This window comes from Phascolarctos cinereus, unplaced genomic scaffold (assembly GCF_003287225.1).
Source record: "Phascolarctos cinereus isolate Bilbo 61053 unplaced genomic scaffold, phaCin_HiC Scaffold_9;HRSCAF=440, whole genome shotgun sequence".
Taxonomy (NCBI): domain Eukaryota; kingdom Metazoa; phylum Chordata; class Mammalia; order Diprotodontia; family Phascolarctidae; genus Phascolarctos; species Phascolarctos cinereus.
Genome location: NW_027556402.1, coordinates 196373580 through 196401351, shown reverse-complemented (window position 1 = coordinate 196401351; position 27772 = coordinate 196373580). Strand labels below are relative to the sequence as shown.

The 27772-nt window shown below is 40.7% G+C and overlaps 1 protein-coding gene across 3 annotated transcripts in view; it reads left to right on the top strand.

Annotated features, from left to right (window-relative positions):
- Window positions 1-27479, top strand: part of HTT (huntingtin) — a 209914-nt gene extending 182435 nt beyond the window's left edge. For 2 of the 3 annotated variants that reach the window (XM_078148998.1, XM_078148997.1), the window contains 9 exons: window positions 4482-4612; window positions 4765-4894; window positions 6168-6323; window positions 10778-10968; window positions 14030-14144; window positions 14378-14591; window positions 15976-16081; window positions 20177-20339; window positions 20920-22161. In XM_078148998.1, coding sequence (XP_078005124.1) covers window positions 4482-4612; window positions 4765-4894; window positions 6168-6323; window positions 10778-10968; window positions 14030-14144; window positions 14378-14591; window positions 15976-16081; window positions 20177-20339; window positions 20920-21369 — 1656 coding nt within the window. In that variant the 3' untranslated portion in view covers window positions 21370-22161. The other variant, XM_020992153.2, reaches the window with a different exon arrangement.
- Window positions 27480-27772: the final 293 nt, after the last annotated feature.

Here is a 27772-nt window from a genome sequence, read left to right as displayed (position 1 = left end):
CAGGCCCTCCTCTTGCCTCTGAGCCATGGCTAGCACCCCCAGTAACACTGTCCTGCAAACACTCTTGCTCCCTATCATCCCTCCTGTGTCTGTAAACTTTACCTCTCTCCCCTGAAACTGAAATCAAGGACCCAGCTCTCCTACAAGTGACCACAGCCAGCAGGGTCCTGGCCCCTCTGTGACCACACTTACCGACTGTGAGCTCACTCCTCCTTGCCCACAGCCGCAGCCAGAGACCACGTCTGGTCAGCACAGCTGGGCCTGGCATTCTGTGACATCAGAGGGTCCTTCAATCTTCCTCTGCTCTTTTAGACCTTTTTTTTCCCCCTCTGTAATGTTGTTATTTATTCTCTTCTCCTTATTTTACTTCTTTTCTATCTTCTGCTCACTTTGATGTACATCACTTCATGCAGGTGTTTACAGTTTCCCTGAGACTTTTCATTTCATTATTTCTTGTTGTTTAGTCATTTTTCAGTCATGTTCGATTCTTTGTGACCCCATTTGGGGTTTTCTTAGCAAAGACACTGGAGGGCTTTGCCATTTTCTTCTCCAGCTCATTTTACAGATGAGGAAACTGAGGCAAACAAGGTGAAGTGACTTGCCTAGGGTCACACAGCTAGTAAGTTTCTAAGGCCAGATCTTCCTTACTCCAGGCCCAGTGCTCTACCTACTGTGCTACCTAGCTGCCTTTGAAATCACATAATGCCAGGTGAATCTTACTAGATACACTCTTTAATATTTTATTGCTTCTGTAGTTATTTGAATGAAATTCTCCTTATTTTTCCTTTGGGATTCTTTGGGTATTATACAGGAATGCTTATGATTTATGTAGATTTATTTCATATCCTGCAACTTTGCTAGCATTATTGTTTCATTTGATTTTTAGTTGACTCTCTGGGATACTGTATGTACACGAGCATGTCATCTACTAAAAGTGATGATTTTGTTTCTTCTTTACCTGCTTTGGTCATATTGATATCCATGATTTTTTTTTCTCCAAATGCTTAGTTTCTTCTTTTTCAGATATCTTGAGGATCAGTCCATCAACCCCTTCAAAATTGTCTCACCTCTGCTATGAACCTATTTTATATGTACATAGCCTATTTCAGGTGTTCTTCTTGGCTTTGGTTTCTTCTGTGCCATTTCTGCTTCTTTCTATAGCACATGAAGAAACTTTGTGGCTTCACTTTTATTATTGAAGAGAATAGTTGATTATAGTGTTTTAATTCCTCAAGTGGTGGTAATGAGATCCTTTACTGTGGGGTGGCATTGGGGATAAAGGAAAGAACTGATATGAAAGATACCACAGAGGTCCTATCAAAGAGCAGCTGTCTGCTCTGGATGAGTTTAAGTTTTGAGGCTCAAACAAATTAAATCCCAGGAGAGAAACAGAGAGAGTAAAAGAACAGATTTGATTGCAGATCTAGAATTAGTAATTTTTGAGAATTATAAAGAGAACAGTAGGTGTGCAGAAGACCAGTAATCACTTTAGTTGTCAAAAACCAACCATCCAAACAAAAAAAAAACACAAACAAAAACAAACACATGGCCCCTCCCCTCCTCTTTTGCTTCTAGAAACTTTAGACTTGTGAGTGAATGTTTTGGCAAACTATCTGATAGATCATTACACAAATATCTTATAATAATTTGGCAAAGAAATCAATGAAGTCAGCTTGGGTTTATAGACACCGAGTCATGGCAAACTAACTTCATGTCCTTTTCTCATAGATTTACTACATTAGTAAACTGAATCCCATAATCCTTAGCTGGAATTCATCAAAGTATTTGAGTGTGTGCCTTGAAATTCTTGAGGGAAAAGATGGAGAAACATGGGGTACAAAATTCAAGATTAGTTCAAGATTCAAATTAATAGTTTTTCAAACTGTATAGTCTGTTGGGATATGATTAGCCTGATTTCGTCTTTGTAGCTTCCAACCATTGCTCCTAATTCTGCTTGATACACTGAATAAAAGAATCAACATTTTCAACAAAATCTGTAAGAGGGCTAAAGTAAGCAAGATGAATTTCTCAGGGTTAATTGCTCTTAAATTTAAATTTCAGTTCTCTGAGTACAGAGCTGTGTGTGCTAGTCTAAAAGGAGGTTGTATGAAAAAAGTGTCAGTTTCAGTGAGCTGCAAGGTCAGATTAGCATGGTAGCTAGCAAAATTAAGATTGTCTTACCATATATCAAGCTTTTATGATTTTGGTGGTATAGAAATTCCCTCAGGGGCAGCTAGGTGATGCAGTGAATAGAGCTCTGGCCTTAGAGTCAGGAGGGCTCGAGTTCAAATCTAGCCGGAGACACTTAACACTTATTATCTGTGTGACCCTGGGCAAGTTGGTTAACCCCAATTGCCTCACCAAAAAAGCAAAAAAAAAAAAAAAGAAAGAAAGAAAGAAAAAAGAAATTCCCTCTACTAATGCCAATTAAATCACCTGTAGCTTAGAAGAGAATAATAATAATAGCTAGCATGTATATAGTGTTTTAAGGTTTACAGAGTATTTAATATGTTAATTCATCTGAGCCTCATAACTGTGACTTGGGGTTGTTGTTGTCCCCATTTAATGATGAGAACTGACACACAGAGAAGTTAACTGATTTGCCAGGGTCACACAGCAAATTAGTGTCTGAAGCAGGATTTGAACTCATTGGTCAAAGACATGGGTCCTGGAGCATTGAGGGATGGAAGAGGGCAAAGGTGATACAGTTGGATACCTGATAAGTACATCACCAGCTCAGTGATTCCTTCACAGGATCTGGGGCTGAGTGGTCAATTGTGAGCTGGCAAAACCCAGTTTGACTGGTTTAGTTCTCCAGCCAGCACTAGGATACCACATCAGCATAAAAATGGTGACCCTAAATGGGAGCAGCACTAGGGCTATTCCAGAGATTATACAGGAGAGAGGAAAAATGGCCCTGGGCTGCCACCCTTTTAGTATTCCCTGATCCACCAGCTAGCACCTCTGGGAGCCCTATGGGCCAGTCTTGTGGTGTGTAGCATACATCATCTTTGTCCAGTTAGAGGCCTCTGAGGGAGGGACTGCCCCACCTTGTCAGGGATGGTTGGACGCTTTCACCTCCTCCCTCAAGCAAACATTTACCTGACAATCAACTATTAGTATTATGGGGAAGGAAGAATTAAATTTATTTATACTGTGGAACTCTAGAGGACAGAACAAAGAGATCTCAGCTTACTATAAGGTTTAATTTTCTAACATGTAATGTTTTATTACATTGTAATTAATTAGTGAGGCCTTTATGTCTGATAATATTCATCCGGAGGATGGATGACTATCGTATTGCTTGCATTGATGCAGAAGGTTAGATTAAATGACCTGAATTTTCTTTCCATTTGAGATTCCGTTTTGTAATTTATTCTCTCGCTTGGTCTCTGCATTCAGAACAGATCCCAGTTGCTTTTTCCACTTCAGTACTTCAAATTCACACAGATATTAGAGTGTAGGTAATCTAAAAGAACCTGTGCTATAGCTCTGGAGATGGAGGTCCATCTCTTTGAAGGACACAGAGTGTATTTGTGCCTCTTCGCTTGTATATGCCTAAAAGCCTGGGAATTGGAACTAGGATCGTCAAAATCCCTCTTGTTTGTCTTCCAGCCAGCTAACTTCTCCCTGGAAATCACTAGATGGAGAGTAGAATTCATGAGGATCTTTGGTATAACTACAAGGGATGGGCTTGGGACTTTTAAAAACTATGCCTTCTCTTCCCCTACTCCCTTATTGGTAGCTTCTTATAGCTGAGGGAAAATACGAATGAGGCTGAAGTTTAAAAAGGCAGTGTTTTACAGAGTGCCCATTTGGAGGCCTGCAAGTGGGAATGTTGCCCGGTATTTTCCATCCTTGACTCTATTTGAAGATCTCTGAAAACTAGGGTCTAAAGTTGTGCAGAAAGCACGTGTCGTTTTGAGCAAAATACCAATCTCTGTCTTTCATCCTGGGCTGCGCAAGATGCCTGCTGCAGAGGTTTAGCTAATCAGGCCTTTGTGAATCAGTTAAAAAGCAGATTCTTGATGTAATTGTTTTCTAAAATATACTCTGCTTTTAATTGTTTTTAATTCCCCAAAGTGATATTTTTAAGCCTTTGCTCATGTTTTCTATGCCTAAAATACTTTCTCTTTCCCTCTTTGCTCACAGATATCCTCCCTCTTTTAAAGCCTGACCTAAATATTACCTCCTCCATGAAGCCTTTCTTGTTTTTGCTCTGCCAGACCTTTTTTGTTTTGTAATTCTCCACCACATCTATCAAATCAATCATGCATTTTAATTACCTGTTTAGGTGTCATCTCCACTTACTAGGTTGTAGGGCCTTGAGGGGTCTACAGTGTAGAGACCACATCTTTTCTAAATTTTATGTCTGCCTCAGAGCTGAGTAATAGTGGTCTGCTTAAATGCTTTTCTAATTTTTTGTACTGGGGAAAAAAAACCAAAGTATTTCTCCATGTTGTTGCTTTGTGTATTTTCAGGTCTCTATACACTCTGTGTGGCTGGGAAATAACATCACCCCATTGAGAGAAGAAGAATGGGATGAAGATGAAGAAGATGAGGGTGACCTTCCTGCCCCTTCTTCACCCCCAACATCTCCAATAAACTCCAGGTTTCCAACGCAGTTTTATTTTGTTAATCAGTTTTCTTAAATTGTCAGGAGATCCATTTGTGTGTTGTTGGGGAGGAAAATGAACTCCCAAAATAAGACTTGGCAAAATATTTTAGAATTTGGGAGAACACTTAGTTTCTTCCTCTTTGCAGAAAACACCGGGCTGGAGTTGATATACATTCTTGTTCGCAGTTTTTGCTTGAATTGTACAGTCAGTGGATACTCCCATCAAGTTCAGCCAAAAGAACTCCAGTCATTCTGATCAGTGAAGTGGTGAGATCTGTAAGTTCCCTTTTCCTCAGCATTCTCCCTGGCACCCACTCCTGCCTGCCCTGCAACAGCACCCAAAGCCAAACAGAAGAGAGCAGCCAACCCAGCCTTTTCGTTTGGTGGAAGGAGCTCTGGATCAGGAGTGAGAAGGCTGGTTAGATTTCCATGTCTGTGTTTGATCGCTTAACTTTGTGTAACCCTGCTGACCTTCCATTTTCTTATGGGTAAAATGAAGAGAGGTATAGCCTGCCCAGCCTCACTCACCAGGGCCACCATGTGCGTCTAATGAAATCCAGCATGTGACAGCATTTTCTAACTTGTTAGAAATTTTCTAAAGTGTTACAGGTATTGCTATAGCTATTGCTATTAATAATGTTAACACTTTCATTTTAGGATCTTAATCTGTAGTTTTAAATATTTGTCACCTCCTGTTCCCTGTTCTAATTGGCTTCCCTCTTCTCCTTTTTAAAGAATTAAAGAATTTGAAAGAATTATGCCCTACTAATTATTAAATACCATTACTACAATTAGAGTATTATACACCATTAGTACAGTTGCTCTAAATGAGTGTATTAAATATCATTAGTAGATTGAAAAAAAATTCACTGAAAAAGAGCTTTGGTGTGATTTTGGACAGTTGCCTGTTGGAGGCTTTCTGTAGATCCTCTGTCCACATAGGGAAGATTTCCTGCACCTGATAAATAGTAAGCTAGCTAACTTTCTTCTTGTGGTTTTTCCACAGCTGAAATACAGATTTTTCTAACCTTTCAATCAGCAGCTAAGGAAGTATAAACTTGGATAATTTGAAAGATAATATTAATCTTCATAACACATTATAGTTTACAGAGTACTTCTGAAATAGTGTCCATATTATCCTAGTTTTTCAGAGAATAGTATTTAGACCTGAAAGGAAATTTAGAAATCACTTAACCCAATCGCTTCATTTTACAGAGGAGAAATTGAGGCTTAGAGAGGAAGTGACATGTCCAAGATCACTCAACATGCCAGAGACAGTTTTCAAACCTAGGAGTCCTGACTCCAGTTCCAGCCTTATTTCTTCTGTATCCTACTGGTCCTTACAACACCAAAAACATCTCAATAGTTTGGTCTCAAAGATTTATATTTCATTTCTAAAACCCCAAAGCCCCTCAGGCTCTGTTGTTCCCTTTGTGTTACCAGTTACAGTCGAACATCCATCCTCATTGGCAGTGTTTTTAGCTCTTGTTTTATGTCCCTGATAACCTAATTGTCCGTCTCTGTTGGAATGGTGTCTGTTCGTGTCCAGCTCCTGGCTGTCTCAGACTTGTTTACGGAGAGGAATCAATTTGAGATGATGTACTTGACACTGACTGAGCTTCGAAGGGTGCATCCTTCTGAAGATGAAATTCTCCTTCAGTACTTAGTACCAGCCACTTGTAAAGCAGCTGCCGTTCTGGGCATGGTAAGATAAGAGTATTTCTGGGGCCGGCCCTTTAAAAATTTTTTAAAAATATGAAACAACTTCAGTTTATTTGCTAACACTTTGGTCACTTTCTTAGTTTGATAATGGCAGAAGAGCACTGAGCCAATTTCCAGTTGCCTAGATCAGGAGTCAAACCAAAAGTAGAGTTGAAAAGTTGAGGAGTGTACTTTGTTCTGCAGGCACTGGGGAGCCCCTCAAGGCTTTTAAATAGAGCAGTAACATGCTCAGAGCTGTGATTTAGGAAGATTACTCAGGCAGCATGTGAAGGATGTATTGGAGAAGAGATAGACTGGAGATAGGAAGACCAGTTAGGAGACTGTTGTAATCCAGACAAGAAATAATTAAGTAGGGCCTGAATTTGGTGAAGGGGGGTAAAACTGAGGAAATTCATGCTCTGATCAGTTTGTTAGATGTGGAAGATGGAGATAGAAGAGCCCAGTCTGTCTCTAAAGTTTTAAGCTGTGATGCTATCAATAGAATTAGGAAAGTGGAGGAGGAGGAGGAGTAAAGGGAAGAAGGGAGGGAACGGGCTGAATTAGAGACAGGATCCTCTCATCACTACCTAATACTGTGCTATTTACAATTCAGGACTTCAGTGTGAGAGTGATTAGTGTTACTCTTAGCTGGGACATGTGACCTGAACGAACAAATGCTCCTTAAATGAGTTCAGTTAATTTTATTGTTTCTCCAGTCTTCACAGAGAGCTGAAAGGGATTTGTAAATGTCACCTAGTCTGTCAGTCTCTCACCCAATGCAGTAATCTTCTCTTTATGGGAAAAAAAAATCAAGGATTACTCTAGCACTGGAGTATGCCTAATTCAGCTTTTTATTTTTCCTCCCCATTGAAATGCTTTGAAGAAGCGTCCTTGACAATATTCATAGAACTGTGAAATGCTAGAGCTCAAAGGGACCTTGGATCCCATCTAGTCCTCTTCATACATCATCTAATTTAAGGTCTTTAGAAGAGTTGAGTAGGCCTTGGGAGGTCAGAATTTCCTATACCTTTCTTCTCCCTACATCTTGACTGTCTACACGTCATTATTCTTGTAACTGGCAACCCCATGATGACTCTTTTCCTTCATCCTCTGCCCTAAAGATTCAAAGGACCCAGTGAATCCCCCACTTCTTTCCCTGATGTGATCCAGATCCCCTTTTGTATTTTACATTTGCCACCCCCAGATAGTAGTCTTCCTTCTTTGGACCATCCACATCCCAGTCTCCGGCTGTGTTAGCCCTGTCTTCCTGCTTTCCGAGTCCAGAAGCTACGATGTCTCTTTGTCATAAGATTCACTCTGTTCCTCCTTTGAAGCTTTTCCCAATTCTGCTTCTTGTTTAACTTGGGCTCCAATTTGTATCCATTTTCTTGCCTATATTCTCTCATGAAACATTTATTAAATGAACACATAAAAAATGTACATGTGGTGCCTTACTTATTACTGAAAGGAGATGAAATAAATCCAGTCCCTGCCATCAGCATAGAGAGTAAGCTGTATTCAAACTTTTGTAGTTCGTGTTCTTCTTAATTTTAAATTAATTCATTAACCTTTTATTAGGTGCCTCATATGTACAGAATGCCATTTTGAGGTCCTGGGAGTGATAAAAAGATTAAGAAGACATGATCTCTGCCCACATGAAGTAAACAGTCTACCTGAGAATACAGTGTCTAGCCAGATTCCATAAACACACCATAACTAGGACCCAGGTGAATCTGATAAGAATGCTGTCCCGGATCTGAGAAAGAAATGAGTCATTTCTAGCCCGAGGGATCTGGGAAGGCTTCATGGAGATGGTGTTGGACCTAGGCTTTGAAGTAGATAGATAGAATTAAAAGAGAGAGTGATAGGGAAAAGGAAAAGAAGTGGGAAGATAGCCTTTGGGAATGGAATAGTTTAAGCGATGTCCAGGGGCAGAGAAGGGCTGATGATAGAGTAGCCCAAATTGTTTGGCACATAGCCTGTGTGAAATAGGGTTATGTAAGAGAAGGCTGAAAAGTTGGTCTGGAGCCATCCTGTGGAGTTCCTTCTGCAAACTTTTATTAATTACCTACTCTGTGCACTGCAATATGCTGGGCACTGGGAGTGATTTTAAGACATGAGTTTTGTATTCATGGAATGTAGTCTGGTAAGGACAGGAAGAAATGCATTCACTCATTTATTCAACTGGAGCTAGGGTTGCAAAGTAATAAGTTCAGGCTCCTCCTCTTTCACCTAGCATTCAAATACCTTCACAATCTCTGCAGTGCTACCTTTCCAGCCATAATTTACCTTGCTCTTCTTCACATAACCTGTCTCGTGCCCAAATTTGACAACTTTCTGTCCCCAGAATAGGCATTGTGCTCTGATGCTATTGTTCAGGCTGCTGCTGATGCTTGGAGCACTTCCTACTCCTATTTTTGTCTGGTGAATGCCTGCTGATCCTTTAAAGTCCATCTCAGATAGACCCCTTCTTCTAGAAGGCCTTCCCTGATTTCTCCTTGGTTAGCAATAACCTTTTCCCTCAGACTTTTGTTGTAGTGACTTGTGGAATATTGCATGTTGTCATTACCTTTTCATGTATCTTCTTCCCCTCCTAGTATAATTAGCTTCTTGAAATTATGGACTATGGCTCAACTAAACCTATATCTTCCCTTTTACAAGGAATCACAGTGCTTTGTACAGAGTCGATCTTTAATTGATGTTTATTGCTTTATAGATCAATATAATTCCTGCCTTGATGGGATGTATAATCTGATAGGGGTATAAAATTTTTTATTCATCCATTCATTTAACAAACATTTTTCTACTTCTTTCAAAGCCCTGATCTTAATTCTGCAAGAGGTAGGACTTTTAAATAAGGTAGGGTCTTAATGACTCATATTTCTCCTGGATCCCACTTGTTTTATGACAGCTACAGAAATTGTTGGTGATCTGTGGATTGTGAATGTTGAAAACCCTTTTGCTTATATTTTTCCTCCTTTTCTCTGTAAGGGGATGAAGCATATCAAATACAAAATTGTCTTCATTTTCCTTTATGTACTGCATTATGCAGAATTAGTATCCATATATTTCAAGACTTTTGAGCAGAAGTTTTTTTTTTAATCATCTTACTTATCTTCCGGTTGGGATTGCTCGTAGCTACATTGCCACACTACTGATTTGATAAGTCATCTAGGGAAGAGACAGATAAATGTAATAGCTTTTCTTTTGTGACCACAGTTCCTCAAAGTTGCCACCCTCTGGGTCTTCCTTGAACCATGTGAAAAACAACTAAGACTAGTAAGGGGGCCCTTTTCCTTTGCAGAGACTTTCAGCTGCCTGATTAACTTTAATTGTCGTTGCTTTTTTTGTGCCCAGGCCTAAATATCCCTCAGGCAAATGCAGCATTGTCAATAAGTAGAAAAAAGCATACTGACAAAAAGGATCTTAAAGCAAGATGATTTATCATCACTTGACCACCGATTTTGTGTATATATGTGTAGACACATTCTTCCTTAGAGATAGACATCACTTGCAAGGTTTTTTTGGTGCCCTGCGTTTGTGCAGTATTTATTTTACAAAAATTTGTGGATAAACATCCCACAATTAAGGGGTACATCTTAAGATCATAGATTTAGAGCTGAAGAGGGACTATAGAAAAGGATACCTCTTGTTCAAAATGAGGTCAGTTCTTCAAAAACTGAAACTACGATGGGAGCCAGGGGGATAGAGTACAGGGACAAGAGGAAAGAGGAAAAAAATACTGTTTTTATCCTTGGGATAAGTAAGGCAAAAGATTCAGCAAATTCATATATTCTGGCACTCTGGCCTTGTCCATCAATGTTTTTCATTCAACAAGAAGAAAAATGTTACATACAGGAATTATCGTTTGTATACTTTCCAGAATGGTCAGAAAGATTGCTGAGTTTGACTCAGTGGAAACTGGAATTGTTTTATATTTTCCGTGACTGTCTAGAGCCAGGGTTCCTAATTTTTTTTTGTCATGGACCCCTTTGGTTGTCTGGCGAGGGCTATGGTCCCCTTATCATAATAATGTCTATAAATTCATAAAATAAAATATATAAGATGATAAAAGAAACCAATTATACTAAGATACGGTTATTAAGATAATTTTAAAAACCCAAATTCATGGATTTCAGGTTAACAACCTCTAATTTAGAAAGAATTTCTTGATGATGGGGAAGAAAGCCCTTATTAAGGAAACATTTTACTAATTTATGTCTGGCTTTCTACTTGCAGTATTTTGGGGTACCTTGTGAGATGATAAGTACATTTAGTTCTGATTTTGATATAAACTGATCTGTCAGTTCCCCTTTCTAGATTCTAGCTTAAATGGGTGGCACATGTCCCTTATATAAGGTAGTCTTTATCTCCACTGCAGTTGATATGAGGCTTTAGAATGGTGGCTCGATACATTGTGACATTCTGTGTTGTTGCTGTTGTTTTCCTGTGCCCCAGGATAAAGCTGTGGCCGAGCCAGTGAGCAGGCTGTTGGAGACCACACTCCGAAGCACCCATTTGCCAAGCAAGATTGGAGCACTGCACGGCATCCTCTATGTGCTCGAGTGCGACTTACTTGATGAAACAGCAAAGCAGCTCATTCCAGTTATCAGTGATTACCTCCTTTCTAATCTCAGAGGACTAGCTCAGTAAGTCACCCGAGGGAACCCATTCAGAGCCCTTCTAGCTGTGGGAGACGTTTCTGGTAGGGAAGTAGGTTACACATGTCTTTCTAATTCCAAGCTAGTTTACAGAATATGCTGTGGTTTTTAAATGGAGGGTTGGTAACTTGTATCGGTGTAATTTATAAAGCACTTTCCCCATAACTCTAAGAGAAGAAGTACAGAAATCAAAGACTGAAGGAAGACTAGACAGGACCATAATTCAACTCTTCCCACTTTGCCACACCGTCTCCCAATGAATTAGGTAGAGTAAACTAGAGCATTTCAAAGTTTTGAAGTTGACATTCTTATGCTTGGATAAATAGATTGATTGAGGTGGTATATCCAGGCTGAAATTAGAGAAGAATTCTTGCCTTGGCAGGCTCTCTCAGCATCAGTTCTACACCCATAAAATTGGGATCATGTGCTTACACTCCCCATGACAGAGAGTTTGTCAGGAACTTTGGTCCTGGGGGATTGTAAAGTTCAATTGAAATAGTGGGGTCTCACACCTATAGATTGATCTCTTCCTTGTCACTTTGAAGTTCACCTGTCTGTCTGTCCTCTGTGCAGGCATCACATTGTGGTCAAAGCACTTAAAACCTTTGTCTAGTTGATCATAGCTTTGCCTTTCGCAAAAATGAGGTTTATTCTCTCTCATGGTTTAGTTACTTTGTCTCCTTAGAGAAGAGGAAGTTTAACAGTTTTGCCCATGTCTTCAGCTTGAAAGAGTAGCTGCAGTTAACATTTTGGCCTTATAGAAAGAGTTCTGGTTGGCCAAGTTGTACCTGAATGAGTTAGTCTCCGTGAAGGATCGTGTAAGCATGTAGCAGTGTAGCTACAAGTAATACCAGCCAGAAGATAAGTGAGATTATTAAAAACTTCAAAAGTCTTAGAGACATGACCACCACTTCTGCCTAAACAAATCAGGAAAACAAGGGCCTGTGCTCACCTCATCTTCTGGAATGTAACTTTTGTCACTGTGGTTATTTAGTTGTAAGTCAGTGGGAGAGGGGAGTGGTGTAGGGTGTGTTCAGGGAGCTGCTTTCTACCTTTAGTGTCCACCTAACTCTCACCTGTGGCTCCAAGAAGCTGTAGCATGTGCAGCGACCACACCCCGGTAAACCATCTGGGCAGATGCGCAGGTAACCAACAAGCCTCAAATCTGTCAGTGAGTTAGGGGATGTCTACCCCAAGCATATGATTTCCTCTGGTGGAACGGCTGGATGAGAACAGTTTGTTCCAATGGCCTTGAAGGCATCTGAAGCAGACCCTGTAGAGCTCTCTAGAGGTTGGTTAGACATCAGAGATGCCAAAGTCATCCATTGCCTCCTGAGCCATCACCAGTTGTCTTGACTTCATCTTGTCACTGGACTGTGATGGCTCTGGAAGAGAAAGTGAGGCTGATGACATTGTACAACTCTACCTCACTTAAATCCAATTTATTCATGAATCAAAAGATATCACCCATACCATTTTACCATTTTTACCTATCTCAAAGTCCTGTGGCAGTAGGGAAGTGATGAAGCAGATGGTACAGATACACTGGGAGCTGTAGTCACAACCCTGCACACAGGTGACTCAGGCCATAGGATCATCTTCTCACTGGAAATAGCAGTGGGATTTGGAAGCCCCCGAGGCATCTTAGCAGCCTTTTAATGACTATATCACTCACCTCCTGGTATGAGAAAGGGGCTAGAAAGGGTGCCTTAAAAATTGTCTGTTTTACCCAACCCTGGCCTGCTTACCATGGGAAGCAGGGATCTCACCCTAATGTTGAAACACAAAAAAAGGTACAAAAACTTCTGCAAAGATGATTCCGCTCACCATCGGTACATGGAGTATGTGTGCTGTTATGGACACCATGAAATAGCCCTTGTTGCAAGAGAACTTGGCAGGTATCACATCCAAACAGCAGCCCTGAGTGAAACAAGACTAGCAAATGAAGGCCAGCTTACTGAAGCTGGATCGGATACATGTTTTCCTGGAGTGGCCACAGTAAAGGGGAGTGCCATGAAGCTGGCATAGGTTTTGCAATCAAAGCTAATCTAGTTAACAAGCTCCTATGCCTATCCAAAGGAGAGAACAACAGGCTTGTAACAACGCGATTGCCACTTGTGGGATGGTGCCATACCATGCTCCCACCATGATAAACTCTGATGAGATCAAAGAAACATTTTATGGAGACCTAGGGACCCCCATCATCAATGTGCTGAAAGAGGACAAGCTTGTAATTCTGGGTGACTTTAATGCAAAAATAGGCATAGACTACCAGACATGGCAGGGAGTCCTTGGGAGCAATGTAGTTGGAAACAGCAACAGCAATGGGCACTTACTGCTTAAGACTTGTGTATCTGCTGACCTTCTCATCACTAACGCTGTCTTCTGTTTACCGAAACACAGTAAAACTTCATGGATGCACCCATGTAGCAAACGGCAGTAAGAAGGCAGATGATATTTGGTTTTATGCTGATAGTAACAAACCAAATCACTTTTATGATGCCCTGAAGGTTATTTATAGTCCAAAGGCAGGAAAGGAAAAGGCTCCAGGCAAAGAAAACCACATGACTTGAGCCTCAGAGAAAGGAGTAGGCTTGGTGTTTTAGGGAACAGGAAAGGTGAGGCTAGCTGGATCAGAGGCCACTGGTCAGGCTGTCAGCTGTGGGGTGGTAAAGTTTGAAACCTCAGGGAAGTGGGCAGTCTAAAAGACCTTGACAGAGGCTTGTTGATTGACAATGCCAGGCTGAGGAGTTGTGGCTCAGTGCAGTAGAAAATATCAAGAATCCACGGGTATTCTTGAATAGGGAGTCATGTGATAAAACATAAATATGTACACAGGTGGGTTTGTGCATGTGTAAAATCCTTTGACACGCTTTTGTTATTCATTGCTCACACTATGATGAAACTGTCAAAATTGCAGTTATTCAGAATGAGAGTGGCACTTTTAGAATTGTAGATGTGTTTAGATGTTTATCCTAAGAATTATTGTCACAGAGAAACTGGATCTCACCCCCCATGTAACAGTTTCCTGTTCGGTTGGTATTCGCAGTTGTGTGAATCTGCACAGCCAGCAGCATGTCCTGGTGACCTGTGCTGCTGCCTTCTACCTTATGGAGAATTATCCCCTGGATGTAGGCCCAGAATTTTCTGCTGCAGTAATACAGGTGAGCTGAGACTGGGTAATCAAAGCCTTTAGAGAACTCTTCTTTTAGGAAAGTTCAGTATGTAGAATAACCTCTTTATTTTGTTCTTTCCCATCAACTGTTTTTATTAGTTATATGTAGCATATATGTGTTTTATTTTGTGTTCCTGTCAAACTGGGAAAGAAGCATTACTGGGGAGCTGAGTTGAAAGGATATTGACTATTCCCTGAAAGCCTTTCTTCATGTTGTTTCAGATGTGTGGGGTGATGCTCTCTGCCAGTGAAGAATCCACTCCGGCCATTATTTATCATTGTGTCCTGAGAGGTTTAGAACGACTTCTTCTTTCAGAGCAACTCTCCAGGCTGGATGGAGAGTCCTTAGTTAAGCTCAGCGTTGACCGAGTGAATGTGCACAGTCCTCACAGAGCCATGGCAGCCCTGGGCTTGATGTTAACTTGCATGTATACAGGTGTGGAGCTCATGATGAACTTACATGATTAATGTCTGTTGAAATAAGAGGGAATGACCCCATAGGAAGCCTGGGTCTTGCTGAACTAAGCAGCTTTCTAGGAACTTCACTTCTTCTTAGAACTGACCCACAAAGCTCTGGGTCACAGCTGAGAGACTTTCTTTTTCACTCCTTTTTAAACTTTACTGATCTGTAAAACCCCAACTGAATGCCTGACTTCTGATTTTTTTGTTCCCCAGTCCTTTTTGTCTTCATGGATGCAGAGACTTACCACACATGATCAGTGATTACCTTTCTCCCTTCTGCTGCTAGCTTAACTTGATGCTTGGATCTAGCACAACTTCTTGGGTTTGTTTACAAAGAAAAAGAGTAATAATAAACATCAAGAATAAAGTTTCAGGGAACTGAAAGTATATATAAAAGAAAACTACATGGTACAGACAGGGTGGTACTTAACCTTCCTAAGCTACTCTTTAGCTAATGTTTTCGGAATCCTGCCAGGCCGGTGCTTTTCTAGGACTAGACCCCACACTGTGGTATGCCTGATCCCCTTCTGATCTCAGAGAGAATAACATCTTTTACCTCGGAATACTCATCCTCATTTCCCCAACTGTTATTGGCCTACCTAGGGCCTCTAGACCGAGCTGGTTCATCAAAGCTTATTTGTTTTTTGGTTCTACAGTTTCAGCCAACCAGAAATTGTTGCGATTGCTGCCAGGCTGTTAGTATGACACTTTCCTGCCCAATCACTGATGAACTAATCGATGCATCTGTCTTTTTTCAATCTAATGTAGAGAAAGGAAAAATATATCTTGAAACATATAATTACTTTTGTTCCCAGTTCCCCAGAATGAAGACAAATTCATTGCCACTTCATTCCTTATGTTCATAAAAGGTACCTACTATCCCTTTTTCTCATAAATAACAGAAGTTCAAGAAAACTATGAGAACATGAGGACCTTCTGCATTATTTCAGGAGGACGTTGTTCCTGGTTGTGGTTCTACATCGAGTAGAAGAAAGAATGCTGGCCTGGGAGCCAGAGGACTTGAAATGTTAAAGTTCTTGGTTCTTGTGACCTCAGTTTACCTCTTAGCACTGGTACTTGCTAGTTAAGTTCTGCAGACTCTAGTTGTTTCATTTGTGAAAAAGGAAAAACTCCTGCCTCCTGTACCTGCCTTACTGTTGTGAGGAGCAAATAAAAGAGTGCAGTTAAACACTGGGGTTGCCCTGCGTGTATTAGTTTAGGTATGAAGTTTTTCACATTCTGAATCATTTGATCTGAGTTCACTTAACAAGTTTTGATTGCTATGAACAAGGTCCTGTAGGCAAGCCTATTTGGTTTTTCTTACTAATTAAGCTTCCTTCTGAATGATTTTGTTCCAGGAAAGGAGAAAATCAGCCCTGGCAGAACCTCAGATCCCAACCCTACTGCCCCGGACAGTGAGTCGGTTATTGTTGCAATGGAGCGGGTATCTGTTCTCTTTGATAGGTAAACCCTTATGATTTGAATTTTCCCCTTTGATACATCTTTTACCCTTAAAGGCATTGTTAGTTTAGCTAAGGAACAATGGCATTTGAATGTATTTATTCTTGTTAGCACTGGTGTTGTAATAATGCTGATATTTCCCATTTGAATCCTGATTAGGCTCTGATGTTTTCACGACCCCCCACAGTGTGCTTCCTCTGTCATAGAACTCTTGGTCGACAGGTGGGCTCTAGGGGCGTTCACAGGAGGAAATCCCTATCAGCCACGGCTTCACCAAAACAAGCTTTATGACTAGTGTATGAAATTGGTTTAGGATGATGCAGAGTGATCATCGCATCATTCATAGGGAGAGAGTTTGTACCCCATAATTGGGTAGCATCCTAAAGTGACACCATCCTGAAACCACAGAGAATACTGTGGGCATTGTATACTGGAACTCTCCAATAACCAAAATGTTGGTTAAATGTTTCTTTATTTCCTGAGAGGAGAAACCACACTGCATCAGCAGCCTAGGCTCCAAACCATGGTTGTTTGTTTTTTTTCTATTGCTGTACATCTTCTAAAGAGCCAAGGTGGAAATGCAGTTTGGCTTTTGAGGAGAATGAGAAGGTGGCATTCATTATGTAATGGAATGTGTGCTGGGTGAAGAATCCGAAGACTAGAGTCTGTCCACATTCCACCTCTGGTGTTATTGGCTGTTTGACCTTGGGCAAGGTACTTCATGGAAGCTTTCTGACTCAGTTTCCTCATCTCTGGTGGGCAAAGTAACACTTGTACTAGGTGCTTCCAAGGACTTTTGTGAAGAAAGCTCTTTGTAAACTTTAAAGTGCCTAGGAATTCAAGCTGCTATTGGATAGGTCTGCAGAAGTCTTCATTAGATGGTGGTAATGGTGGTAATGGTACCTGTGCACACCTGAGTTATCATTCTTGGTTTTAAAGATGACCTTAGTGTGCCAGTGCTGTGACCTCCATTAACTCTTTTTTTGTAATCTTTTTTTAGGGTGTGGTGGTGAGGCAGTTGGGGTTAAGTGACTTGCCTAGGGTCACACAGCTAGTAAGTGTCAAGTGTCTGAGGCAGGTCGTCCTGACTCCAAGGCCAGAACTCCATCCACTGCGCCACCTACCTACCCCCTCCATTAACTCTTTCAAGTCACCATTGCCCTTCATTGAACACAATCTTGTATCGTGCCATTTAGAGATGGAATGAATCCTTGGAGACCACCTAGCCTAGCCCTTTTTTTGTACAGATGAGGAAACAGTTCCAGGGTTACACAGGTATTAATTGGCAGAGCTAGGATTTTAGCTTAAGTACTCTTCACTCCAAAGACCCCATATCTGCTACTCTTTCCACTACCTTAGAAGAGATCACTGACCCTACAAATCCTATAGTTGCTTGATTGAAGATGGATTTTTCAAAGCTGACAGAAACCTGATATTCTTCAAGGTACTGTAGGATTGTTCACACTATCTGGGTGAGCCCTGGTCATATTGGAGACAAATCAGAATGTTGTCTAGGTAAGTAACCAGATCAGTACAGGGCATTTCTATTGACAACATTAACAAATAACTTTAAGTTTTCTGAGGAAATTGAACCTCTTAGAAGACTTCATTCTGTTTGAAGTATCCATATCTTCTTTGGACTGCTGTCTTCTGCTCATTCCTTAGCCCTACACTAATGGACCTATACAAGGTTGTAGAGCCCTGAAAGATAAAGCTTTTATAAGCATTTATTAAAGTCTAGGGCGGGAGGGAGCAGTCAAGGAATGCACAGTACATGTTAGGGCCTAATCCCCAATCTGTCTTTTTTTTACCAGAAAGATGAGGGTATTAGCTAGGGCAAGAGGGTGATGGCTAGATCCCCTTTGTGTGTTTGTTGCTTTGTCTTCTTTGGGACAAGATACATTATTCAACAGTGAGGACTGTTAACTGTTAAGGATTTCTGTGTCCTATGCCTATGAAGTCCTATGCCAGAAATGGCTTTAGCCAGTGTTTTTAGTGTCAGGAAACAGAAAGTGATGGCATGAACATCTGGGAGTGAGGAAGCATAAGTACTGGTCCCAGCTCCGTCCCTAATTCACTTTGTGATTTGGAGCCCTTCCCTCTCTGGGCCTCAGGGTCATCATCACTGAAACAAGGGACTTGAAGTAAAAGATCTTAATGTTGCTTCTAGTTTCTGAGTTCTATGATTTTATGTTAATTTAAAAGTGTACATTTAGAAAGACATTACTGTATTTCTCTTGTGTGATGACTGCTTGGTATTTAATTTTTTTTCAGCTCAATATGTAGCCAAACAAAAAAAAATTGGATAATTACATTGTTGACCTTCCCAAAGGCATACAGGGAAGTGAACATACTTTCAGTAGTTTCCAGTCTTTCTAGAGTAGTCACCCCAGAACACTTTGGGGGGGGTGAAATACACTAAGGGAGCTTATACTTGCTGGTCCAAGGCTTTTTAAGTATGAAGACCCCTAGGAAAGGTAGGAGTTAGACTTTTGGAGTAAAACAGGAAACTAAGCCTTTTTTTTTTTGAAGAAAGTTGTTGCATGTAGTATTGATTCATAAGTGATGTCATAATTAATATTTTAGAGGGAAAAAGATTACTGGCACCAGCATTTTTTCATGTAATTCCTAGACACATCACATGAAACATCAGGCTTCTATAGAATATAATTTGAGAAATGCATTAGCAGATGACTTTGTGTGTGTGTGTGTGTGTGTGTGTGTGTGTGTGTGCATTTAATCCCTAAATCATCCACATGAGGAAATGTGTCCCATAGCCAGCTTTGTGGTGGAGGACGTTTTTTTCAGCCTCATAGTTTTAGCATGTGCCATTAATATAGATAGTGCTGGAAAAACAGAGTTAGGTTCTCTGGGCATCTTCAAGTGGATGAAGGAATGGGTACTCATTGAGCAGGTGGGTTTTTTTGTCTGCCTGCCTAAGCTGGGAATAGAAGATATGCATGAGGTGAAGATTAGATGTTACGACTACTTTTCAAACTACTGGAGGACTCTGGAAGAGTTTATTGAGAGTGGTCATCAGGATTTTCAGATTGCCAAAGCAGGCAACTACATTTATTAGGTAGCTCGGCTACAGTCCTGCCAAAGTCGAAAGGAGAAGCTGGAATAATGCCGCTTAGTCTTTTTCTCCCAGACCATTTCAGAGGGGTCAGGGAGTCAGGGGCTCCTAACCTGCCCTGTTGTTCCCATTTGTACCTGCCAAGGTGGGGAGTTGGTGGGATAACTCACTACAATTGATGCAGATAGTGGTGTTTTCCTTGATTCATTAATTTGTTCGCCTGCTGTGTGCTGCACTTTCCTGTGCACTGTGGGAAATCTAGAGAGAAATATAACATTGCCCTACTTTCAGGGAGCCCACAGTCAAGCAGTGAGAGATATAGACTGTGCACAAGTAATTTAATACAGAGTATGATAGATAGATTCAGTGGAGGGTTCTTGGGTAAAAAAGATCACTCTGCTTTGGGGGATTTGGAAATGCTTTCTGGTAGGGGAAGTATTTGAGCTGGGCCTTGGATGAGTAGAATGAGTAGTATTTCAGTAGTAAAAAATTAGGGGAAGAGCACTTTAAGGTAAGAAGAGAGTATTTGATTTTTATTAAATATAATTACTAATTTTTGCTAGAAATAAAAGATCTAACTAATTTAATATAATAGCTCATGGTAGAGGTGTTGTGGTATAGCATATAGTGACCTTGACAAGGAGTCAAGAAGACCCAGACTGGAGCCCCATCTCTGACTCATTCTGGGTAAGTGACTTCACCTCTCGGAGCTTGGTAAGATTTTCTGAGATCGTGAAGTTGCAGAGCAGTTGTCAAAGGTGTTCTTTCCACTAATGAAAATCTTTGATGAGTTTAAATAAATCTGTTGTAGCTCATGAAAACTCATATGGGAGCTTTGCAGTTTACATACAGGCCCTGAGGTCAAGGGCACTCTCAACCTTATGAGGCCAATTCAGTGTAAAGTGCTGCCAGATGAGGTAGAGTTAGGGGCAGGATTACGCCATATTCCAAAGATCAGTCTTCTAATTCGTGAATTAAATCTTCATTTTCTCTCCTCACATCTCTTCTCTTTCTTCACTTAGGATCAGGAAAGGATTTCCCTGTGAAGCCAGAGTGGTGGCACGGATCCTTCCTCAGTTTCTAGATGATTTTTTCCCTCCTCAGGATGTAATGAACAAAGTAATTGGAGAATTTCTATCAAACCAGCAGCCGTATCCACAATTCATGGCAACTGTTGTATATAAGGTAGTGTGTTCTTAGTTGGTTTTCACAAGTATAAAATTGAGGTTATTTTGAAAAATAGTTTTAAGATATAAGTACCTTATATTATCCTGGTAATATAAGCCTTCGCGCCTCCCTCCCCCCCCTTATTAAACTGTGTTCTGGAAGTACTGAAATGGTATTAAGTCAATCTGACTCATTAGACTTAGCAATTTAGCAAGATTCCATTCTAACAGACTTTTTAATTTTTTTTTATTCAGTTTTATTTTCATGTCATTTATTTTTTGTCTAAATCATTTGAGCTTATTTTGATATACGGTGTTCGATGCTGCTTTATGCCTCGTTTCTACCAGACTCCTTTCATTTTTCCAACAATTTTTGTCATAATAGTGACTTCTTGCCCCAATAGCTAGAATCTTTGGGTTTGTTAAACACTAGATTACCGTGCTCTTTTTTTCTGTTCATTGTGTACCTGATCCTAACAGGGCTTTTTCAGAAACTTGGCTGTATTTCAATAGTTACCTTTTTAAGTATTCGCTCTTCCTTTATTGTAAAGACTTCAGTTTCCCACTGAAACATATTGGATCATTGCATTGTTTTTCAGGTGTTTCAGACGTTGCACGCCACAGGACAATCATCTATGGTCCGAGATTGGGTGATGCTCTCTCTCTCAAACTTCACTCAGAGGACCCCAGTCGCAATGGCTATGTGGAGTCTCTCCTGTTTTTTCGTCAGTGCATCCACTAGTCAGTGGGGTTTCAGCAGTGTATCCTCTGCTCGGTCTCTACATCATGTCCTTAGCCTCCATACTTGTTTGTCCTATTTCTTGTCCTGTGTTAGTACTCCAGAACCTGAAACACATCATTTTCACATTCGTGGGTTTTTTCCAAGGGTGGGTTTTCAGAGGACTGGATCATTAGAGTTTAATCTCCACCTCTTACCCCGCCACCCCCCCCCCCGGGAAACTTGCATTCATTTTGAAGATGTTTGCTTTTTGTTGTTTTTTGTTAATAAGATAAATGTGAAGAAAGAGCGCTTAGGATTGTTTTATTAAAAGGAATACCAATTTTGAAGCAGGTTTTAAGGCTCTAGTCTCTGAACACATTTTCAATGCTTAGGATGTTTTTTTTTTTCTAAACTGATGCTGCTTTTCATTATTTTTGTTGTCAGTGTGCCCCATTCCACTCTCTTGGCCAAGATGCCAAGAAAAGAGTATTTGCTGGAATTCCCACCCTAAACGCCAAAGTCGTACTTCTGGCAACCTTCCCCCTCAGACAAACCACAATAGCCTTAAAGTAGTTCAGCTGCTCTAGTGATGACAGGGTGACATCACCCAGAGCCCCTGGAGTAGCCAACGGAGTGAGGCCATGGCACTGCCCAGCACACATTACACACGGAAAAAGTCAGAGCACCGAGAGGAAGCTCTGCAGAGGGAAGACAGGCCTTGGTAAGTCGTCTCCCAATGGGAACTTGTCCCAGCTCAGCTCAGGCTCACATTGCCTTCACTAGCTCCCTCAGAGGCCCTGTCTCATCGTGCCCTCTTGGCTGCTGCCTGTAGGAATCAACAAGAGGGTTCGAGGGGCACTGAGTTTCTTTTATGAGGGAAGAGATTTAGATTTTTCAGCTTAACTTTGGTTGAACTTTATGGCTCCTAAAGACATTTCTTCATTGAGTGTATTTTCCTTGTCGTTGATTATCTGACATTTCTCTGCAGAATCTATTCCCTGAGGGAATCCACTTTTAGCCTCTTCTAGTTGGAAAAGAATCCCAGTGGGTGGAGAATTCCAAACTTTCAACCTTAGCATTGTTTTTCTTTTTTTTCCCAATAATATGCCCTTAACTCCTTTCCCAGCCTTCCACACATCATCAGCAGGATGGGGAAGTCGGAACAAGTGGACATTAATCTTTTCTGTCTGGTGGCCATAGACTTTTACAGACATCAAATAGATGAGGAGCTAGATCGCAGGGCCTTTCAGTCTGTGTTTGAGGTGGTAGCATCTCCAGGAAATCCCTACCACCGACTGCTGACTTGTTTGCAAAATGTCCACAAGATTGCAACATGTTGAAAGCTCCGTGGAGCTGGACAGTGTGGGGATTGTCAGCTTGGGCTGGAGTCCGGTGTGGACACAAGGCAAAACATGAGGACCCCTGATTTCACCCTGGATGGGAGTTGGGGATAGGTCAAGCAAAAAAGGGGATTTCTGGGTTTCATGATTCTCCCATGCCAGTGTTTGCATCTCTTTCACACTGTAACAGAAGTGCTTGTTTGCAATGGGGTGGCCATGGTAAAGGGACATCATTCACATACCTCGGGTAATATTGGGATTGAGACTCAGTTTTTACAAAAACAAAAAGCAAAGCCACAACAACTGTTTTTGTTAACTCTGTATGATAGGGCAAGTACTAAATGCAAAGTAACCAGGTGTTTATATATTTTTCTAAGTGTTCAACCTGTTTGTTGTCACTGGGTTGCAACTGATCCTGAATCTTTGACAGAAGTACTTCCTTCGTGCAGGTTGTTGACACTGGACACTTTCACATTTTGATGTAGCTATCGTCTGGTATAATCAAGCTTTAGAAAGTGTTTCCTAACGTCTCTCTCAAGCAGAAAGGAAAAGGAAATCCCATTTCCATGGTGAACACTCCCAGCATGTAATCCCTGTCTCTTGGACTTTGGTAGACTGTGGTGTGTGGTGGTGGGGGGTATCGAGGGAGGGGGATCTGGCCCACACACAGCCATGATTTATTTTTCCTTTTTTCTTCTCAGGATTTAAAATTTGAGTATATCAGTAAAGAGATTAATTTTAACTTAAATATTTCTATATCCATGTAAAAAGTATGTACAATTGTAAAATCTGTACTGCATGATGTGCTGTACTTTGACATGATCAGAAGCTAATCGGCTGAATGTCTTTACTGCTCCTGTATCGTCCCTGCTTTCTCCCTGAGTGCATCTTCTCGCCTTCATTTTTCACCCATCCTAACATACAAATTACATTTCGGTTCAGCTTGTCACCTGCGTTCTATGTTGTCACAACTGGAACCTCTGAGTTTGTGTTCAGAGAACTGCATTCAAATCATTGAAAATCGTTTTCCCCACAGCTCATGAAAACACACACGGGAAGGATCAGAGCTTAATGGAACTTTTTCGGTACATAGCAGCTGCTCTTGATATTTTCCTCTGACCCAGTTTTCTTTAGGCAAAGATGACTCCATAAACCCCCAAGCCTCCTAGTAACTGAACTTGGTCTGTTACTCTTTAATTGTGGTGGCCAATGGCCGTTTGGATAGGTGCAGCTGTTATCTTAGGCCAAGAAGCCGTTTCCTTGGTCCGTTGAATTAACAGCTCAGGCACACTATTTGGTATTGGGGCTTTTGCCTCTTATATTAGATTTGATAATTAGCCATCTCTTCTCCCTCTCAGGGTGTGGGCACCCACAAAGACCCCACTAGTATGTAGGTAATCTCATTTCTTTAGGATAGGTCTGTCTTGTCTCCTTGTGTCCTGGCTATATTTGACCCTTTATTACACTTTTTCTGAGCACCTTTAGGGAAGGAGCAAACTTTCTTTTTTTCTGTACTACTTCCTGTCATCAGCATCTATATACCTTTCAGGTCTGGCCCAGATGTAACCACAGGCATATTCTCATTTTGTTTCATGTGGTTTGAGGAGTAAGGTAGGGGTTTAGACTCTGTTAAAAGCCAGCACCAAAGCCATGAGCCAAAGAGGTTATCCCCAAAGACTAGACACAGTAATTGTTCATAAATGATCAGAGATTTTTGGGGGGTGGGGAGGGTAGTCAGTATGGCTGCTTATTAGGAGAATTTCATTTCTTGGTCTGTTACTTGGACCAGATTTCTCTTCATGGCCGTAATAGCCATGTCATTTTATTCAGAGTAACTCTAGGAAGGTTTTACTGACTTGGCATAGAGTTGCAGGTTAGGAATTGTGATTTTTTTTTATTATTGTTGTTCTTATTTGTAAAGATTAGTGGTGTATTTGACTGAATGAGGAGTATACTGATTTTTCCTCCATTTGAGGCAAAGTATGTTCCTCATGGCTACTCCTACTCATTCCTGCTGTGGTGGTGAGTTTTGCCCTGAACCCCAGATCCCAATTAGTTCTTTTATACGTTTGACAGTTTAAATGGAAGTAGTATCATAATCTGTTTTCCAAAGTTTGGGGGGGGGTAAAAGTCTTCCTTGGAGCACCTTGTTTTTAGTTAACCTTATAGTAATATACCTTGAAACAACATTTAATAGGTTTCTAGACCCATATAAGGGGCTCTACTTACAAGCTCTGTATTTTTATAAGCTTAGAGGGATTCAGACTGAAATTGTCTTAGAAACCTACAAAATTGAGTCCTGGTTGGTAGCCCTAATACCCACCTTATCCTCCCTTCATTCTCTTCCCTACTAAAAGAGCTCCCCTTCTGTTTGGTACATGAGTGCTACTAGCTGTCCCTTAGCCTATTATGGCATTTGAAGGAGGGAAGCCTCTCTTCCTTTAAGGGTCTAAAAAGAGAAACATTGAAACCCTTCTAATGGTTAATATCAGGTTTTTCCCCTCACAGGGAAACATCTTTATCAAATCAAGACTCATGATGTTTTCCTGTGTGTGGCAACAGTGGAGAGTGATGGAGGTTCTTGGTTTTGCAGGGGACACTATTAAGTATTGTGTGGAGGGTTGTTGGGTTTTTTCCCCCTTTTAATTTTAACAGCAGCCCTTAAGGCAGAGGAATAACTTCTCCCCTGTTAGGTTTGGTCTCCCACTTGGCAGACATGCTTTCTCCATAAAAAGCCAATGCTAAGTGGTTGTGAAAAGTCATAGTAATTATGAATATTGGCAAAATTCTAGGAAAGAAGGCTTATGAATCTTTTGGGCCCTTCACTGATTTCTCATTTAAAAAGTATAGAACTCAACATTCATACTGACTTCAATGTTTAAATTCTCCCGTAATAACGTTGATGATTTATGAAGTACATGCAGTTTAGAACTCTTCCCCCAACTGGAATTAAAAGTGTATGTGACCATTCTGGATAGTAATTGACTTTGTCTTTTCTTTTTTTCCTGACAAAATTTAGAATGAGACCATTTCATGCTGGTTCTTGAACCATTATTTTCACTAGTAGCACTAAAAACACCAGCAAACAGATCCAAATTCTATGGCTTAAGTCCATGGGAAGAAATTTGACTTTTTTTTTTTTGGTGAGGCAATTGGGGTTAAGTGACTTGCCCAGAGTTACACAGCTAGGAAGTATTATGTGCTTGAGGCTGGATTTGAACTCAGGTCCTCCTGACTCCAGGGCTAGTGCTCTATCCTCTGAGCCACATAGCTGCCCCAAGAAATTGACTTTTTGAAATATCTAAACACACGCAGAAAGATAAATTCAACCAGCATTCACACTGTTGTTTATCTTAGAACTATGAAGCAGAAACTCCTTTTATCTGCTGTGTAAAACTTGGTTGTACATAACTGAGCAGCTGTTAGAAAAGTGGGACTTAATTTTATATTAAAAACCTACTTGGGGGAAAACAGCCTGACCAATCAAATCTCTAGAAGGAAAAATATACTTGGCTTTATTAAGTTCCAAATATTTAAAGCAGATATTCAATCAAAATAAGTTTTAATTTAAATCATTTATCTCACAATATTAATTCCTTACTTTTTTCCTATGGAAAATATTGAGAAATGTAGTATATTGGGAGCTAGGTAGAAGTGCAGAAGTAAATTATATGTACCTGTTATCAAGGGACATTCCGTCCTTTCCAATGTGACCTGGTTTATTTGTGATGTTTCTTATTACCAAGACTGAACAGCTTTCTCCAACTGATTGCAAATACATTCTCCCTTTCTCCTCACCCCTTTCTCCTTTATGTTGGCAAATCGATTCTTTATAAAGAATAGGATTGACATGAAAAACTTCTTGCCGATGTCTACAGGAAATATAGAGCCGTGACTGAACTCAAAATCCACCTAACAGGCAGTCATTTAATTCGTTATCTCATAGCCTTCAGAATCTTTTGTATTAAGTAAGCCCTTCCTACCAGGGCATCAAAGTCAACTTTATTTCATACTATATTACAAGGCAACATGGCCCTGGTGAAAACCATTTCATGTGTAGTATATTTCTTGAACTGAGAGATGTGCTCAGGTGTAATGAATTATAAATATAGCAATATCTTTTAGCTCACAGTCATCTACAAGTTTCAGATCTTTTCTTTTCTGATACCTTCTCTCCTCTCCCCCATACTCCCACACCCCCTTTACAAATAAATTGCCTTTGGTTTTAGAAGTCCCTACTATGCAACATGCCTGAAAAAAAAATCACTCTGACTGTTCGAGTCAGCTGGAATGTGACTCTGGGAGGCACTAGCTTTACTTTGTGTAATAGGATAAAAGCTGGGGGGAAGTGACAAAGGACCATTTTAGGCCAATGGCCCATTATGTTGGCTGCCATTTTGAATTTGGGATGTTGATGTGGTTAAGGTGAGAAAGGGAAGTGGTTACACCTTCCAGCTGGTAGATCAGAACAGAGATTGAGATTGATGAGTGGAAGAGGGCAGGGCTGAGGCAGGAATTCCACCTACTACCTGTAGGTGACTTGGAGAGGGTAGGTCCTACAAAGACGCCACTTTTTAAGATGCTCTTAGGGCAGGCTCTGTTGCTCACAAACTGTTCTTACCCTGGAAATGAAGTTTTGCCATGTAGACTGTTAGGTGAGTTTCAGCCAGAGACTGACCCAAGGAACTAGAAACACCTCTCCCCACTCCTTGAGAAGGATTTAATCAGCCAATAGTGTTGCTCTGAGAGGAATCTGTCATGTTGGAAGGCAGTCTCTGTGAGGTGTTTTACTCTCTCATCTGCTTGTGTGTATGGGCCTCTCTATTTCCATCAGCTTTTGCCTTCATGATGCCAGATAGAACGAACAGCCCAATGGGCAGAAAATCTGTCATTGTCTAACCTTCCTTCCATGTCCTGTGTCATCGCCATCCTCAAAACTAAGAGGGCTATGATGGGTGAGGCCTGGAGCCCTGACGTACATATAGCTGTGCCCACTGAATAGAGAAAATATTTAATTTAGACATGTTCACATTTTGAAAACTGCTGAAAATATTGCACATTCAAGTGAAAGAGAATAAAATTTAAATTGTTGCTGTAAGAGGCTTGCTCTGGTTATTTCAAACCAATGCAGACCCTAGCTTCCCAGCAGTTTTTTCTGAAACAGTTTCCTCAGTGTGTCTGTAGAGGTGAATTTGGGCAATAAACTCTATCAGTACCTCAGGATGTCATTTTGATTGGAATGATTTGGCACCAAAATGGAACCTAAATGATTTCCATTTCAACAACAAGAAGAGGCATAAAGGATATATTTGCAGGTAGAGATAGCCTGATTTTTACAGTAAAGGAGGTTGAAGACTGTTCCAAGGCTAATTTACCGGCTGTTATGCTTTT